Raw genomic sequence first — 18,773 nt, 5'->3', positions numbered from 1 at the left:
GCACAGGTTCCGGATGCGCAGGCTCAGTGGCCATGGCTCACGGGCCCAGCCGCTCCGCGGCATGTGGGATCCTCCCGGACCGGGGCACGAACCCGTGTCCCCTGTATCGGCAGGCGGACTCTCAACCACTGCGCCACCAGGGAAGCCCAAACTCCATTTTTTTATCTGTAAAATGGGAATAACACCACTTAACTGTCTTACAGAGCTGTTGTGAGAATCTGAATAGATAACGTATGTGTAGCAGCCAGTATGGCACCTAGCAAATAATGCTCACATGTGAATTCCTTCTTCCCTTTCCCTCAAGTCCATGCACAGTGCATTTTTCTAGATTAGTGGCCTTACAGTTACTTAACAAGTATTTGCTGTATGTTAATAAAAACTATGTATGTGTGTATATATATGTGTGTGTGTGTGTGTGTATATATATATATATGTATATATATATATATAGAGAGAGAGAAATATTTACTTAATATATATATCTAGCTATTGGAACTTAGATATTCAGAATAATAATGTAGATATAAAATAAAAAATTATAAACACTTGTTATTTTTGAGTATTTTGTCTCTCTTCAAATACCTGCTATTTTATTATGCTCTCAAGCTTAAGATGGTCTCAGGTCTCCATTCCTGGGTTCCTTACGAAGTTCTGCCAAAACAATTACATTAATCTCTCATACACTTATCTGGAAGGCTCCTCTTCCATTCCCTTCCCCCTTGTTTGTTCTCCACCCCACCATGTACCACTCAATTCTCATGCTGATTTTGACGAAAGCAAACGTGAAATCTGTAACTGCCCTGCACATCAACATTTTATGAAGAGGCCACATACACATTTTCTGGTGAGAGAAAATATGAATGTTTTTTGTATCTATTTTTATTTTTTGTATTTATCTATGTTTATAATGCATATATTCATAGACATTCTAGTTATGATATTTTTCAAAATCCAGAAATATCTGAAACAAAACCAAACAAAAAGTAACCCCAAGTGCTTGAGCTCTGTTATAGGCAAAACAATGGTACAGGCTAAAAATCAGACCTGGGTTTGAGTCCTGCCTCTGCTACTTATTATCAAGCAATTAGGAAATTTCTAAACTTGGAAGGAAGCACAGTGATACAGATGAGAATTGTATGTTAGCAGAATAAACGTTGTAGTAGACAGAGCTGATTTTATTGTACTTGTCTGCACACTTTGCAGTGGTCCAAATGACACATATGCCCTGGTGTGGCAATAGCGCCCTGGGGAATAGTCTGAAGGAAGATGGCAGGAGGAAAAAGCTCAAAGGAACAGAGTCTATGGGAGCATGGTGGCTGGTAGCAGTATGTGCAGCCTAAGACCAGACAGGAAAGAAACGTAGGGCTATCTCTCTTTAGAAAAGGAGCATGCAGGTACCAGCTCCACATCTTTGATCTAATCGTGGCATTACAGGGAGATAGTTTCTAGTTTCTAGGCTAAGGTAGGAGACAATCATCTTCAATACTGATAATTACCTAGTTTTGTAGAAAAATACTTTTGTCTGTTTAACAAGTTATATATAAAATATCAGAAGCCTGATGGGGATAGAAAAACATATACCATGAAAATTTTCTTTTCAGAAAATAGGAAAAAGAAAGGCATCTTATGGCATTCTTAGTACATATTCTAACCACCAAATAGATCAATAAGCATTAAAGAAGGAATATTTATAGTATGGGAATTTTTTTGCTACTGGGAGTAGGCTGGGGTTACTGAGGCTGGAGAAGTACTTATCCTTGGAATCCTTAACCGACTGTGAGAACCTGCTGATGTTGGGCAGAGTAAGACAGACAGGAAGCTATCGGAAAGCTCTTGGTGTTTACCTGCCCCCTCTGAAATAATTATTGTTTTGTGTAAGAAAAGAGAACATTCTCAACTTCAGGCTTGGGTTGAAAGAAAGGTAGATGATATGACCGATTTGGGGATGTTAAGGAGATATTTCTGCCAATATCAGCCTTTTAAAATGTTGCTTGCACTCTTAAAATGTTTGTATTGAGTATATACTAGGTGATATCAATTCATACATAATCTGTTTAATAACCCCCTGAGCTATGTCCCATTAATGCACTTTATGAATGAAAGAAACTGCAGGATTTTTATCATTCTGACAATTGTATTTTCGGGCACCTGATAAAAATAGATTCATCATCACTTTGTTATATGTTATCTATATTGCTCTGGTTGTTCATGTGATGATCTTGTTTCCTAACGCAACGACTGGCTCCTTAAGGAAGGTGAGCACTGGCCTCGGGAGACCATAGTCACGCTCTGAGGCTCCTCTGTCCACTGTCTGGCTGCATGGCTTGGGCAGATTGCTTAACCTGCCTGGGCCGCATCTGTAAAGCAAGGGAGTCGAAGAAGAGGCCCTTTAAAGTTCCTTCCCGCTCTGTGCTCCATGGTATCACAGAGGGCAGTCATTCTTGTTCAAGTTTACTCTTCTTCACAGCCCTGAACTCACAGGACTCCCCCATTATAGCTCTTGAACTGTTGAAGAAATCTGTTGTTCTTGTGTGCTTCCAAATCCTGGTGCTGAAAAATCAGCCTTTGGTTCTATGGAGAAGTAGCCCTTGAAAACGAAACTAGACATAAGCTTGTAATAGTCAAAGACATCATCATCAATCATAGCCAAGTGACAGATTTCATTTTAATCCTTTAATAATGATTTTTCTCATCTTTACAGGTGACAAAATCAAAGTTCTTTACAGAACCTTTCTAAGTAAATATGCTGCTTCACTGGGAAATATATTATCAGACCCTCATTAGACTTTCATTTGCTGCTCCTGGAGAAAAGTGTTCTAGATTTCCCAGAATAAGTCAAAAGTTACTTCTTATAAATAATAAATGCTATCAGGGGTCCAGCATTCAAGTTAATATATCAAACAGACACATAATCCTAACACATAAGTTTGAATCAGAATTAAAGATAGATTGCATGTACTAATGGACATTCCTTATATGTAAAGTTAAGCAGCTATTCTTCTAGCTGTTTCCATCATAATTGCACAAGGGCTCTGAGGTCATGTCACAAGGTACGTATACTGTCATCTCCATGCTATTATCACATTTACATGCAAAGAATTCTAGTTTTACCACAGAAGAATCACTATTTTGTTTTTATAAATTTATTTTATTTTTATTTATTTTTGGCTGTGTTGGGTCTTTGTTGCTGCGCGTGGGCCTTCTCTAGCTGCGGTGAGCGGGGTCTACTCTTCGTTGTAGTGCATGGGCTTCTCATTGTGGTGGCTTCTCTTGTTGCAGAGCACAGGTTCTAGGCACGTGGGCTTCAGTAGTTGTGACTCACGGGCTCTAGAGCACAGGCTCAGTAGTTGTGGTATATGGGCTTAGTTGCTTCGCGGCATGTGGGATCTTCCCGGACCAGGGCTCAAACCCATGTCCCTTGCATTGGCAGGTGGATTCTTAACCACTGCATCACCAGGAAAGCCCAGAAGAATCACTTTTATGGGGTCAAGGTTTTAGGGGAAAGGGGTAAAAAAGACCCATATAGTTTCTCTTCTTCCTCAGAAGCTTTCACAGTAGCAAGGTTTGGCCATGACTGTATGCTGACTGGGAGGCTTTATCTCTAGAAGGACAAATGGGGGCCGAGGGAGGTGATGTGGGGATAGGAGGGAAGAATCGGGAGAGGAATGGGGTCAGAAGCCCTGGCCAGCCCTCCAGAGAGTGCACGTATCCTCTAGTTGTATAGTTCTGAGACCTGTAAGTAGCAGCAGTAGCTGACTTATAGATTATGGGTCCAAGAAAAGTGAGGGCACCCTATACCATGTTGAAAAACTTGATCTCAACCTGCAGGTCCAATATAGTAGCCACTACAACAGGCAGCTATTTAAATCGAAATTAATGAAAGTTAAATACAAGTTAAAATTCAGTTCCTCTGTCAACATTTCAAGTGCTCAATAGCCACATGTGACTACCGGCTATGGTCTTCACGCAGGTAGAGAACATTTCCGTAACTGCAGCAAGTTCTATGGGACAGCATTGCTTGAGAGTCTAGATTATATGAGAAATCAACATTTAAAACTCTTGAAGTGTAATTATTACTAGGGAAGGGTATATTCTATAGTGGTTAAGAGCACAGATTTTGTACCCAAACTTTCTAGACTCAAATCCTGGGTCCAAGCCTCGCTAGCACATGACCTCGAGCAAGTTACTAACCACTCTGAGCCTAAGTTTGCATATCTGTAAACTAAGGATGATGATGGTATAGTTTTACAAGGTTGTTGTGAGGATTAAATGGGTTAATGTATGTAAAGCACTTATAATTGTTTCCAACACATGGCAAGTGCTATTTAAGGGCTACTTCTCTTTTTTTTTTTGCGGTACGCGGGCCTCTCACTGTTGTGGCCTCTCCCGTTGCGGAGCACAGGCTCCGGACACACAGGCTCAGCGGCCATGGCTCACGGGCCCAGCCGCTCCGTGGCATGTGGGATCTTCCCGGACCGGGGCACGAACCTGTGTCCCCTGCAGCGGCAGGCGGACTCTCAACCACTGCGCCACCAGGGAAGCCCTAAGGGCTACTCCTTAATATTATTAGTTTCACATTAAAACATACTTCTATAATTTAGTATTATTACCAGGGAATAGACACAAATAGATTCATGTGTCTGATCCTTTCTGTACCCATCTTTCCCCGTGAACCGAATCTATTTGAGATAGGTGAGACATTCTCTTGTCAGCATGACTACATCTAGGATGAGGGGTGAACTCTGCTCCTTACTTGTACAGCAGAACATCAGCTGCCTGGAGTACTGGGTAGGTGAGCAGGCCCATGGTTCCATTCTGCTTCTCCTTGGCAGTCTTTGCCTGCGGGGGTGGAAAGAGAGGAGGGAAACAAATCCGACATGAACCTAATTATAATGCTAAATTAGGAAATCTTTAAAGCAAGCAAGGGGTGATTTGAAGCCACCTGTAACAACATTCTATCTCAGTTCCTGTTAGTAACTCTGGCCATCTTCTGGCTGGCTTGTCTCCATGCTCCAGCCTTGGGCAGGAATAAGGTGAATCCGCTTCCCCACTGCCCCTTGAAACGATCCTGCACTGCCACTATATCTTTTTCATTTTATTAAAGTAAGGACATAAGATTTTCTAGGTTCCAAATCAGATAAATTCTAGATTTCACAGGGAAGGTCAGAAAATACCATGAAATTAAATTTCTATAAATTAACATTAGTTAACATCAAATTGTTTGTGGAAACTTCCCAGAAAGTCTCACACTCTGCTATTGACAAAACTGTAATGTTCCCTTAAAATCACATTAAAACAAAACAAAAAACCAGAAAATCATGGCATTAAAAACAATGAAACTAAGAGAAAATTTCATCTAACCAATCCTAATTATCTGTCCTGAGAGTAAAGTGCTCCAATAAACAGTACAGGTGGTATAAATCAAAATATTTCCTTAACAGGGAAGCTGATGGAAACACTGGAGATGATACTAGAAATATTTAACAACTGGCGAGCACTGGGTGCTGAATGTGAGCCCTGGTGATACTAACTCCCTTGCTGCAGGGAATCTGGCTTTCTGAGCAGAGCTACTTATTAGCAGGGACTATTGTGTGCAGTTCACTGGTAATTGCTTCTAAGGCCTAGGTATATCATATCTTGTAAAATGATAAATGGATATTTTGGTATATTTTGGTGTGTAGATAAGTTTTATTTGTTGAGTTAATATGAATCACTTCCCTGAAATCCAAAGATTCCTGAATGAAATGAACAACTCAATTTATAAATTTGCATGAGTCTGAGGACCAAACTCACGTGCTCACAACTCGGGGTTCCCCAACCAAAATGCAGACACACCCTTTGAGACTGGGTCTGAAAACAACAGCTTCTCTCTTTAATCATCTTAATGTTCCATAATTTAGTTACAAATTTTTCTAGTTACTTCAAGTAGTTTCTGGCTTACAGCACTACTAATGCTATAGGCCATTCATAGGAAACTTGAAAGTTTGATCATACAATTCCTTCAGTACACCTTACTACTACGTTCATGATAAAGGCCAGTTTGCAATGATCATAGGGTAATTATAATAAAAATTTAATTTGGGGGGCTTCCCTGGTGGCACAGTGGTTGAGAGTCTGCCTGCCAATGCAGAGGACACGGGTTTGAGCCCTGGTCTTGGAAGATCCCACATGCCGTGGAGCAACTAGGCCCATGAGCCACAACTACTGAGCCTGCGCATCTGGAGCCTGTGCTACGCAACAAGAGAGGCCGCGATCGTGAGAGGCCTGTGATGAAGAGTGGCCCCCGCTTGCCGCAGCTAGAGAAAGCCCTTGCATAGAAAGGAAGACCCAACACAGCCAAAAATAAATAAATAAAAATAAAGGAATTCCCTTAAAAAATTTAATTTGGAAATGAGCAAATGGGAAAAGAACCCAGTCTTTAAAAATTGCTACTGTCGGTCTTCCCTGGTGGCGCAGTGGTTGAGAGTCCGCCTGCCAATGCAGGGGACACGGGTTCGTGTCCCGGTCCGGGAAGATCCCACATGCCGTGGAGCGGCTGGGCCCGTGAGCCATGGCCGCTGAGCCTGAGCGTCCGGAGCCTGTGCTCCGCAACGGGAGAGGCCACAGCAGTGAGAGGCCCGCGTACCTCAAAAAAAGAAAAAAATTGCTACTGTATTAGATTTATCGTCTTTTTATATTAGAATACTGGACCTTGAAACTACAAAGGAAGTGGGGAGCTGTGGAGAGCTCTATTACTTATTGGATGCCTATTATGGGCCCCAGATGCCTCACATCTGTGCTATCTCATCAATCCTCCAAATAACCCTGACCTCTCCAGTCCTGACCCTACCCTTCCTCCCCCCTGTTTTGTCCCTCACTGCCCCAATCAGAACCAACCTAGGGGTTCTTAGCTCTTCCCATAGAACTGGAACCTTTCCCTCCTAAAACTTTTTACACTTTGATTGTTTGTTTAACTGTCTGTTCCCAAATAAACTATAAGCCTCATGAAAGGGGCTGCATCCATCCATCTTGGTAACTGTAATACCTCCAGGCCTTAGTGTGATATGAGACTAGCAGAAGGCATCACCAGTATTTGTTAATGAAGGAATGACCACAGAAGGCAGTATACCATGCTCTACAGTTAAGACTGGCTTTGAAAGCCATGTTTTCCCCAAAGATAAGAAATCACGGACTAGTAGGAGCCTTCTTCAGAATCATTCACTAGTAACGTGTTACCAGGAGGTCCTTAGACACTATTTTAAAGTGGGAGGGACTTCTCTGGTGGTGCAGTGGTTAGGAATCCACCTGCCAATGCAGGGAATACAGGTTCGATCCCTGGTCCAGGAAGATCCCACATGCCGCGGAGCAGCTAAGCCCGTGCACCACAACTACTGAGCCCGCGAGCCACAATTACTGAGCCTAGGTGCCTACAGCCCATGCTCCACAAGAGAAGCCACCGCAATGAGAAGCCCGCACATCACAACAAGGAGTAGTCCCTGCTTGCCCCTACTAGAGAAAGTCTGTGCGCAGCAACGAAGACCAAACGCAGCCAATAATAATAAAAAAAAAGTGGGAGCATTTCCCATTAAATCAGTTCTTATAAAAGGATTTCAGCGTTCAGTGTTCAGCTTAGCATTACCATATTACGATAAAATGGGAAAGTCTTGCCCCAAACCAAAATACAGTAGAGAACATTACAAAATTTTGTTTTTAACTCCTGGCAGGTAACGATTCTGCAGCATCACCAGTACCTCCTATTTAGACACTGCCATATTAAAGCTCTGTCTGTTTCTCTCTGCAGCATATGTGAAGCCTTCTAAATAGGAAATCAAAGCCTTTTGAGGAAATTAATGGCCCTGAAAATATGCTGGAAAGACGCTTGATACTGATATCAGTGTTGACATAGTGGTGGGCCACCTACCCTCAGGTTGTCCAATTGCAAAAATACATGGGAGTAAAGTACTTTGAATTACCCAATTTATATTTCTCTGCTGAACTTCTTAGAAAAAGAACAGGCTTAATTTTTCTGTGGGTTTGAACTGTTGCTTGGACTCAACTTGTTTAAATATTAAATAAAATATGCTGTCTCTTCTCCCCACAATGAAAACATTCTGGCCTTAATGCCAGTTAATTCCGGTGGAGGCAACTTCAGAGTCCAGTAATCCAGAAATGGTGATTGTTTGTTAATTAGAATGTGGCACGTTCAAAGTCATTACCAAGTCTATGTAAAGGTCACTCAGGACCGACCATGCACAGATAAAATCAAATAATTAATAAGCTGGACATTTTCATCCAGTTTTTCAGTTGGAAAGAATCTTAGAGAACCCTCTTACTATCTGTTTCATACCCTGAGGCGGTGAGGTTAAAGATGCTGGTCTAGCTAGCTGCTAGAGTAACAGACCAGGGAGGCCAGCAAACTCAGGATTCCCAGAGTCTAAGACAAAAATAAACAGAAAGAGGAAAAATAGCTGCACTGGGAACTGAACTTCTTTCTGTTTATTAATCAGATCACTGGCATTTACCTTCCACTGGTGTAAATGTTGTAATCGGGGTAGTCTGACCATGCAGGTAAGGATCCAACTTAATTGTGTGTGTTCAGACACCTGAAGAAATAAAATAGAACATTAACAAAGGTGGTCAATATCTTCTTGTATATAAGGCAAAACCAAACAGACAACAGGTATTACCTTGGCTAAAAATACCCCAAATGAGGGTAATTAAAAAAATTAAGGGGGCTAATTCATAATGCATAGAATTTTAGATGAAGAAGACATCTTCAAAACTACCCAATACCATTACTATTCTAGTGTTTAAATTCTCTTCACAACATCCCTAGCAAGCAGCTGACAGCGAGAGGGTTTCATTATGTCCTGAGGCATCTATTTCAGCACAGGGCATCTAGTCAATATTTTATAATAACTTTGTATGATGTGTAATCTATAAAAATGTTGACTCACTACGTTGTACACCTGAAACTAATATAATAAGTCAACTATATGTCAATTTAAAAAGCCAATGTAATTAAGAAGACACACGCACATGCACACACACACACATGCATGCATGCACACTGGTCAAATCCTCTCTAAACGAATTCTAAATATATGAAAGCAGCCGTAATATCTTACACGTAAATGGCAAAGAAAGGTACTGGACTTAAAGACTGAGTCCTTTAGACCCAGAGAAATTTGAAATTTAGGAATCACTTATCATCTGAAAGCATGTTTTTAGATAGTTTCTATTTCTTCCTTTTTTTTTTTTTTCTTTTAAGAAGAGGTTTAGTCAACAAGAAAATATAACCTTTTCCCAATTTGTTTTTGTTTTAACCAAATTCAATCAAGTCACCAAATCTGGCAACAATTGGGATGATTCTTGGGTCCAGGCCAGATTCTAATTGGTGACCTAGAATTTAAGGCCTATGCATCCTGTTTCTGGACCCTGGGGATTCCGAGCCCTTCATCCATTGTGGCTTTTTGTGTGTGTGCCCATCTGATTTCCTTAAAAAGCAGAGGCTGTTGCCAGCTCTGAAAAGTGGCCCCAAATGTGTTCTTTGTGGATTTTGCAAATGGAACATAAAGGAATGAAGCTGAATCAGCCCAGGCCTATTTTACTAGCAAGGAATCGCCATCTGGCATAAGATAATTTCTCGTTTTTTTCCCTCAAGTCATGGAGAGGGAAGAGCTGTTTTTCACATGTTTGACAAGGAATCGCTTTTAAAGTTTTGCAAGTCGCTGGGTTGAATCTGTCATCTTTCTTCCAAGAGGCATTTGGGATTCATTGAGGGCAGTGACTTTGACAGCACTGTCCATGCAAATTGCTAACTGCTGCTGTAAACAAACAGCTATCAGACAGAAACAGTAACCCTGGATGGAAGCAAGAGGATTATAGTTGCTTCCAATCACCAAGCAAAACACATTCCCATTAGAACTAATAAAACAAGAGCTGTTTTTTGACATGAAGAAGTAGGAGAGATTTTTTTTTTGCTTCTTTACTGAATTGGGGAAAGGAATAAAAACACAGAATATAACCATGGATATGTGGAAAGAGACAAGATGATTCCTTTCCTTCAGCTAGGGCTCAAGAGCTCAGCTTTGGTGATATGCAAACAGCTACCATGATGTCTCCATGAAGTCAAGTATTTTCCAGTAGCTTTTTATTTGGCTATATGGAATGAAACTTATTGAATATTCTGCAGAGATCTTCCTGGTGTTTCCAAATAATGTGGCATTAATTAATTCAATTATCCCTATTTGGAAAAAGTTAAGTAAAAGGTCAAAGGCAATTAATTTTCACAATTTATCTATAATATTATAATTTATAACATAAATTAATATATCATTAATAATTACACTAGAAGGTAGTATACTTTAGGATTTAGCTCTCTTAATTTATTCATATTCATGGCAACTGCTTGGAAAAGGTCAGATTTCTATCTGGAGAAAAGTGAAAATGGTATTAAATATAGTACATTCTGCCTTATGTTGTGAAATCACAAACAAAATAACAATATAATCTGGTTTAGCCACAGAGAAACAAAAGCATGGAACAATAAGGTGGTCTGTTGACCGTCCACAAATAAGTCAGCAGTGATTAAAGGTTTCTGACCTCCTAATTATAACAAGTAAAGACATGTATTCTTCAGTTAACAGCAGTTTTGCTCATCTTGTTCACTGTTGTAAAACAAGAATCTGGCACACTGTAGGTGCTCAATAAATATCTGTTGAATGTATGAACAATAACAAAGGCTGCAGAAAGAATGGTTAGGACCAAAAAGAATCCATTAGATTTAGCAATGGACTTGTTGGTGATCCAGGCAAAAGCAGGTTCAGGGGAGTGATTGGGATGAATGCTAAATCTATTATAGAGGGGTGGGTTGAAGCGTGACTAGGAGGCAGAATATGAAGGCAGATGTACAAGAAGTATAGCAGAGTGGATAAGAACTCTCTCTCTGAGCTTAGGCTACCAGATCTGAATGCTAGTTCTGCCACTCAGTAGCTGGGTAACCCTGTGTAAATGACTTAACCTCTCTGTGCCTCAGTTTCATCATTTATAAAATGAGATTAACAACAGTATCCACCTGACAGTGCTTAGTACAGTACCTAGCACACAGTAAGCACTCAATAAATGGTAGTTATTATGACTATAGATAACTTTTTGAAAGACTCTTTTAACTTTTTATTCTGAGATAATTATAGATTTGCATACAGTTGTAAGAAATAATACTGAGAGATCCAGTACACCCTTCACCCAGGTTCCCCCAGTGGCAGCACCTTGCATAAATATAGTGCAATATCACAACCAGGAAACTGAATTTGATACAATCCATCCACCCTATTTAGATTTCATCAGTTTTACATGTACTCATTGTGTGGGTGTATTTAGTTCAATGCAATTTTATCACATGTGTAAGACATTTCTTTTTTAAGGAGTATAGAAATAAAGGTAACTAGTAGGGATTAAGAATAAAAATTTTGTTTTGTTTTGTTTTGTTTTGCCGTACGCGGGCCTCTCACTGTTGTGGCCTCTCCCGTTGCGGGGCACAGGTTCCGGACGCGCAGGCCCAGCGGCCATGGCTCACGGGCCCAGCCGCTCCGCGGCAGGTGGGATCCTCCCGGACCGGGGCATGAACCCGTGTCCCCTGCATCGGCAGGCGGACTCTCAACCACTGCGCCACCAGGGAAGCCCTTGTTTTGTTTTTTAAGGTGGGAGAGACCTACATCTTCCACTGAAATAGGAGGAGGAGAAATAAATACAGATGAGGATCTATCTTGTGGGATAGGAGTGGAGAGCAGAAAGTGAGAGAACTTCAACTCTAATGAGTTCTGTTATCTCTGAAAACAGAAGACAGGGTGATTAGAAATAAATGGGGTAAGAAATATACTCAGTGGAATTGCTGGGTTTGAAAGGAAGGAATAAAAGATATTTTGGAATAGAGCTGTCTAAGACTTGATGCTTTGCTGGTGATTTTGTGAATGAAAGAGGACAATCATCTGTAAAATACACTCATGGGGAAACACTGGTATTCTTCAGGGTAGACTAAAATGTTCTGCCTAAATATTTTAAAATTTTTAAAAATTCGCAGAAAAAATTAAATCAGTTGATTGCATCTTTCCTTTGGTCAGTAAGGATTTTTTTTTTTTTTTTTTAAACATCTTTATTGGAGCATAATTGCTTTACAATGGTATGTTAGTTTCAGCTTCACAACAAAATGAATCAGTTAGTAAGGATTTTTAATACGATCTAAAAAGTACTAAACATAAAGCAAAAATCTTGATAAATGAAACTACATTAAAATTAATGATGTCTCTTTATCAAACACCACCATTAAAAGAGGGAAAAAAGGCAAGTCAGAGTGGGAGGAGCTAGCTGCAAACCTATACAGATTATACTGGTACACAGACTATGTAAAGAATTACCTACAGGGCTTCCCTGGTGGCGCAGTGGTTGAGAGTCCGCCTACCGATGCAGGGGACACGGGTTCGTGCCCCGGTCCGGGAAGATCCCACATGCCGCGGAGTGGCTGGGCCCGTGAGTCATGGCCGCTGAGCCTGTGCGTCCGGAGCCTGTGCTCCACAACGGGAGAGGCCACAACTGTGAGAGGCCCGCGTACCGTTAAAAAAAAAAAAAAAAAAAAAAATACCTACAAATTAATAAGAAAAAAGCAGATAACCTTATACAAATTGGCCAAGTGCATTAAATGCAAATTAAAGTCATACTGTGATACCACTACACTCTCACCAGAATGATTAAAATGAAAAACCCGGGCTTCCCTGGTGGCGCAGTGGTTGAGAGTCCGCCTGCCAATGCAGGGGACGCGGGTTCGTGCCCCGGTCCGGGAAGATCCCACATGCCGCGGAGCGGCTGCGCCTGTGAGCCATGGCCGCTGAGCCTGCGCGTCCGGAGCCTGTGCTCCGCGACGGGAGAGGCCACAGCGGTGAGAGGCCCGCGTACCGCAAAAAAAAAAAAAAAAAAAAAAAAAAAAAAGAAAAACCCAAAATACTACCAAGTATGGCAAGGATATTGAGTAAACAGAACTCTTATACAGTGCTGTGGGAATGTAAATTGGTCCACCAACTTTGAAAACGGACTGTATCCACTAATGCTCAGCATTCATGTAACATATGACCCAGGTATTCCATTTCTAGGTATATACCTAACAGAAATGTTTACATACGTTCACAAAAATACCTGTGCAAGAGTATGCTGTAACAGCACCATACTGTAAGTAATCCGAATGTCCACCTACAGAGAATGTATAAATTGTGGTATATTCACTCAACGGAATACTACGGCAATGAGGAAGACTGAATTACATTTAACAGGAAAGAATCTCACAAACTTAATGTTGAATGAAAGAAGACAGACATAAAAGAGTGTATACTAAATGGTTCAAATTATATTAAGTTCAAAACCAGGTTATCTTAGGGAAGGGATGTTTAGTGATTGGAAAGGGGCATAAAGAGCAATGCAAGTTACCCATGTAACTTGTACATGGGTGTGTTCAGTTTGTGAAAATAGGTAAAAGGCTTGTAAATCTAACTATACTTGGCCTTGAATAGAAGTTAAAACATTTCTGGTGTTTAAAATGAGGTGGAGGGACTTCTGGAATAGCAGAGCAACAACCTCTGAAAATCTGTTCTTCCATAAAAGCAATGAGAACACAAGCAAAAATTGTCAAAGTCAACTTTTACAAAACTCTGGAAAATTAGCCAAAGGCGTGCAATAATCTGAAGATTACTTATTTAAGAAAAACATCCAAATCCCAGTAAAAACAGAGAGCTTTGTGGCATTTTAACTTGCCCGATTCCCATTAGCCTCTCCCCATATCTGTGGTAGCCATGAAAACAGCAGCATAGCAGCCACTGGAAGGGAATGTGAGGGTTTGGAGCTCCTCATAAAGATCCAGCCCCAGAGAATCATCACTACTCGACCTGTCTGACAGCTCTCCATTTGGAAAATGGGGAAAAGCCCCATTTGCAGGGCCAGCTATTATTTGACCTGATTAGCGCTCGCTCAGTGGGAAAAGCCCCAGCCCTAAGACACTTTTCAAATATAATCATCAGCAATGATTTAATATTACAGCTGCCTGAGGTGCTGATACCAGTAGGAGAAAACAAGAGGCTGTCTAGAAAACTTAAGGAGAAAAGCTGGGAAATGATATGCTTATAGAGTACTTTTAAAAGACCTGACACATTCCTGGGCCTCCAGCAGGCCACAAGTATGTGCAGGGCTGTGCACACGTCCAGGAAAGATCTAAGAAGACCCTAATCTCTTACCTCTAGCTCACCTTGAGGCCCTGTGTAAGCCCCTCAGCAAAGGGTTGAAAATATAGGACCAAAGCATTTAGACATTTCTGCTCAATCATTATCTGAGTACTAAGCTAACCCAGCAGAGACTGCAGTGGCCACACATGACTATGAAGACAGACTTTACAGAATTGCGGCAGAAAAGTCACTAAGTAAACATAGCAACAACAAAAATGAACCCTAGGTGGTGGGTGGAGGTCAGATTTCACTAGTGAATTCCCATAAACATTGAAAAAATTAATACCGATTCTTCACAATCTCTTCCGGAAAAATAAAAGATGAGGGCACACTTTCTTACTCATTCTAGGAGGCGTGTATTATACTGAAACCAAAACCAGGCAAAGACATCACAACAAAAATAACTATAGGCCAATGACATGAATATAGATGCAAAGACCCTTAACAAAATACTAGCAAATTAAATCCAGCAACATATATAAAGTATTACACAACATAATCAAGTGGGATTTATTCCAGAAATGCAAGCTTGGTTTAATATCCAGTACTACAGTAATTTAGAAAATGTATGGTATAAGGACAGAACATATAGATCAATGGAAAAGAAGTGAGAGTTCAGAATTACATTCTTACCTTTATGGTCAATTGGTTTTCAACAAAGATGCCAAGACAATTCATTGGGGGAAAGAATAGTCTCTTCAACAGATAATGCTAGGGCAACTGAACATCTGCAGGCACATATCTACAAGCAAAAGCATGATGTTGTAGCCCTACCTCTCACTATACATAAAACTTAACTCAAGATGGATCTCAGACCTCAGTATAACAGCCAAAACTATAAACTGCTTAGAAAAAAAATAGGAGTAGATATTCATGACCTTGGTTAAGCAGTGATTTGTTAGTCCATATGACACCAATAGCACAAGCAACAAAAGGAAAAAACAGATAAACTGGTCTTCATCAAAATTTTAAAATGTTGTGTTTCACAATAAATGCTGGGGAGGGTGTGGAGAAAAGGGAACACTCTTGCACTGTTGGTGGGAATGTAAATTGATACAGCCACTATGGAGAACAGTATGGAGGTTCCTTAAAAACTACAAATAGAACTACCATATGACCCAGCAATCCCACTACTGGGCATATACCCTGAGAAAACCATAATTCAAAAAGAGTCATGTACCAAAATGTTCATTGCAGCTCTATTTACAATAGCCAGGACATGGAAACAACCTAAGTGTCCATCATCGGATGAATGGATAAAGAAGATGTGGCACATATATATAATGGAATATTACTCAGCCATAAAAAGAAACGAAATTGAGCTATTTGTAATGAGGTGGATAGACCTAGAGTCTGTCATACAGAGTGAAGTAAATCAGAAAGAGAAAGACAAATACTATATGCTAACACATATATATGGAATTTAAGAAGAACAAGTGTCATGAAGAACCTAGTAGTAAGACAGGAATGAAGACACAGACCTACCAGAGAATGGACTTGAGGATATGGGGAGGGGGAAGGGTAAGCTGTGACAAAGCGAGAGAGAGGCATGGACATATATACACCACCAAACGTAAGGTAGATAGCTAGTGGGAAGCAGCTGCATAGCACAGGGAGATCAGCTCGGTGCTTTGTGACCGCCTGGAGGGGTGGGATAGGGAGAGTGGGAGGGAGGGAGACGCAAGAGGGAAGAGATATGGGAACATATGTATATGTATAACTGATTCACTATGTTATAAAGCAGAAACTAACACACCATTGTAAAGCAATTATACTCCAATAAAGATGTTAAAAAAAGTTTTTTTAAATGTTGTGTTTCAAAGGACACCATCAAGAAAGTGAAAGTAGGAGAAGTTACTTGCAAATCATGTCTGATAAGGTAGCTGTATCCAGACTACGTAAAAAACTCATAATTCAACAATGAAAAGACAGATAAACCAATTTAAAATGGGCAAAGGATTTGAAAAGACACTTCTTCAAAGAAGATATACAAATAACTAATAAGCACATGAAAAAATGCTCAACATCATTAGTCATTAGGAAATTGCAAATCAAAACCACATTGAGAAAACAACACATTGAGATACCACTTTATATTCATTAGGATACTTAAAAAAAGACTGACAACAAAAAAATTTGGGGAAAGAAATGAAAAACTTGGAACCTTTATACAGATCTTTCTCAACTTACAATGGGGTTACTTCCTGATAAACCCATCATTGAGTTGAAAATATCCTAAGTTGAAAATGCATTTAATACATCTAACATACACAACATCATAGCTTAGCCTAGCCTACCTTAAACATGCTCAAAACACTTACATTAGCTACAGTTGGGCAAAATTAGCACAGAGTCTGTTTTATAATAAAGTGTTGAACATCTCATGTAATTTATTGAATACTGTACTAAAAGCGAAAAGCAGACTGGTTGTATGGGTACACAACTGTCATAAGTGTGTCTGTCAGTTGTCTGCCCTCGTAATCTTGTGGCTGACTGGGAGCTGTGGCTCGCCGCTGATGCCCAGCATCATTAGAGAGTATCAAACTGCGTATCGCTAGCCCAGGAAAATAAAAAGGAAAATTCAAAGTTCGAACTACCGTTTCTGCTCAATGTTTATTGCTCTTGCACCATTGTAAAGTCGAAAAATCGTATGTTTGAACCATCCTAAGTCAGGGACCCTCTGTACATTGGTGGTAGAACTCTCATACAAAGTAGTGCAGCCACTTTCAAAACCCTTTAACAGTCCTTCAAAATGTTAAATATAGAGTCACCATATAACCCAGCAATCCCATTCCTAGATGTATACCAAGATAACCAAAAACATGTAACTACACAAAAACTTTATACACAAGTTCAGAGTAGCATTTTCATGTGGAAAACATCTGGAAAAGTGGAAACAACCCAAATGTTCACTGACTCATCCTGAATGAATGAACAAAATGTGGTATAGCCATACAATGGAATACTACTCCACAATAAAAACAAATGAAGTACTGATAAATATTACAGCATAGACAAACCTTGAAAACGTTATGTTAAGTGAAAGAAGCCAATCACAAAATCCACTTGTATGAAATGTTCAGAAAAGGCAAACCCATAGGAGACCAAGTGGATCGGAGGTTGCCGTGGAGAGGGGAGAGGGGCAATGGGTACTGGGTTTCATCACGGAGTGATGAAAATGCTCTAAACTTGATTATGGCGATGGATACACAACTCTGTGAATATACCAAAAGTCATTAAATTGTACACTTTAAATGAGTGAATTGTGTGGTATATGAATTTTATCTCAATAAGGCTATTTAAAAAACTATGCAGGTGGAATTCATCACAACTGTTCTCTGATGCATCATCCATTACTTATTCCGTGGCAATAAGGATAATGTAGTTTGAGTAGTCCTGATTGTCTGATCTTTGGCATGATCTCCACTTTCCTCCAGACAGGAATTTTTCTCCCCACAGGAATAGATGGCCCTCAAATCAAAGCCAACTCCAGATCCTTTCAAAACGTGAGTGGGGAGAATGGGTTCTCATCAATGAAGAAAAAGATGCCAGAGCTGCTGCTGTGTTTGATGAGCCTCCCCTTCTCACTTAAGCCCACTCCAATCAGGTTTCACCTCCACTGCTCCACTACAACCGCTCACCAGTCAGCAATGCTAATGGTTAAGATAAAGTTGTTATCTTACTGACATAGTAAACAGCATTTGACACAACTAGTTACTTCTTCCACCTTGATTCACTTTCTTCACTTGGCTCCCTAGACACTGCATTATTGTAGTTTTTCTCCCAGTTTCAATACTTTTTCTTCTCAGTCTCTTCGTGTGGTTCCTTCTCTTCTCCCTGACCTTAGTATTGCAGACACCCAGGTTTTAGTCCTTGTTTCGTTATTTACATTCTTTTTTACACTCACTCTCTTTGCAATTTCATCTCATCTCATGGCTTTAACTACGATTTGTGTAACTGATGACTTCTAAATGTATAACTCTAGCCAGACCTCTTTGCTGAATTCCAGATTCATATATCCAACTCTCCATTCAGCATATTTGTGTGGATATCCAATGGACATCTCAAATTCAGTCTACCCAGAACTGAGGTCCTGACCCTTCCTTCCCAAACCTGCTCTACCACAGCTGTCCTTTCTGTTGGTGGCAACTCTACCCTTGCAGTTACTTAGGCAAAAACCTTGGAGTCATTCTTCACTCCTCTATTTCTCTCATACTCTATGCCTAATCCATCTGCAAATCTTGTTGCTTCTACCTTCAAAATATATTCAGAATCTCTTAGCACTTTCACCTCTTCTGCTGTTACCACTCTGGTCTGAGGCACGATCAACTCTCACCTGGATTGCTAACTGGTCTCCCTGCTTCCAACCTAGCTACAATGCGGTCTATTCTTAACAATAGCCAAAGTGACCCTTTTAAAACATAGACTGTGGGCTTCCCTGGTGGTGCAGCGGTTGAGAGTCCGCCTGCCGATGCAGGGGACGCATGTTCATGCCCCGGTCTGGGAAGATCCCACATGCCGCGGAGCGGC

General features: G+C 40.5%; 1 protein-coding gene across 3 annotated transcripts in view; it reads right to left on the bottom strand.

Annotated features, from left to right (window-relative positions):
- The window catches only part of WARS2 (tryptophanyl tRNA synthetase 2, mitochondrial), an 88,549-nt gene that overhangs the window by 12,836 nt on the left and 56,940 nt on the right, over positions 1 to 18,773 (bottom strand). For all 3 annotated transcript variants that reach the window (XR_004485673.2, XM_004263253.3, XM_049702283.1), the window contains 2 exons: positions 8,502 to 8,582; positions 4,754 to 4,839 (listed from right to left, as the gene is read on the bottom strand). Coding sequence is in view for 2 of the 3 variants with exons in the window: in XM_004263253.3 (XP_004263301.1) it covers positions 4,754 to 4,839; positions 8,502 to 8,582 (167 nt within the window). In the remaining variant the exon portion in view is untranslated. The remainder of the gene's footprint in view (positions 1 to 4,753; positions 4,840 to 8,501; positions 8,583 to 18,773) is intronic.

The sequence above is a fragment of the Orcinus orca genome, chromosome 1 (genome assembly GCF_937001465.1).
Source record: "Orcinus orca chromosome 1, mOrcOrc1.1, whole genome shotgun sequence".
Classification (NCBI taxonomy): domain Eukaryota; kingdom Metazoa; phylum Chordata; class Mammalia; order Artiodactyla; family Delphinidae; genus Orcinus; species Orcinus orca.
Note: the sequence above shows the minus strand (reverse complement) of the source record. Positions and strands in the feature narration are given on the sequence as shown.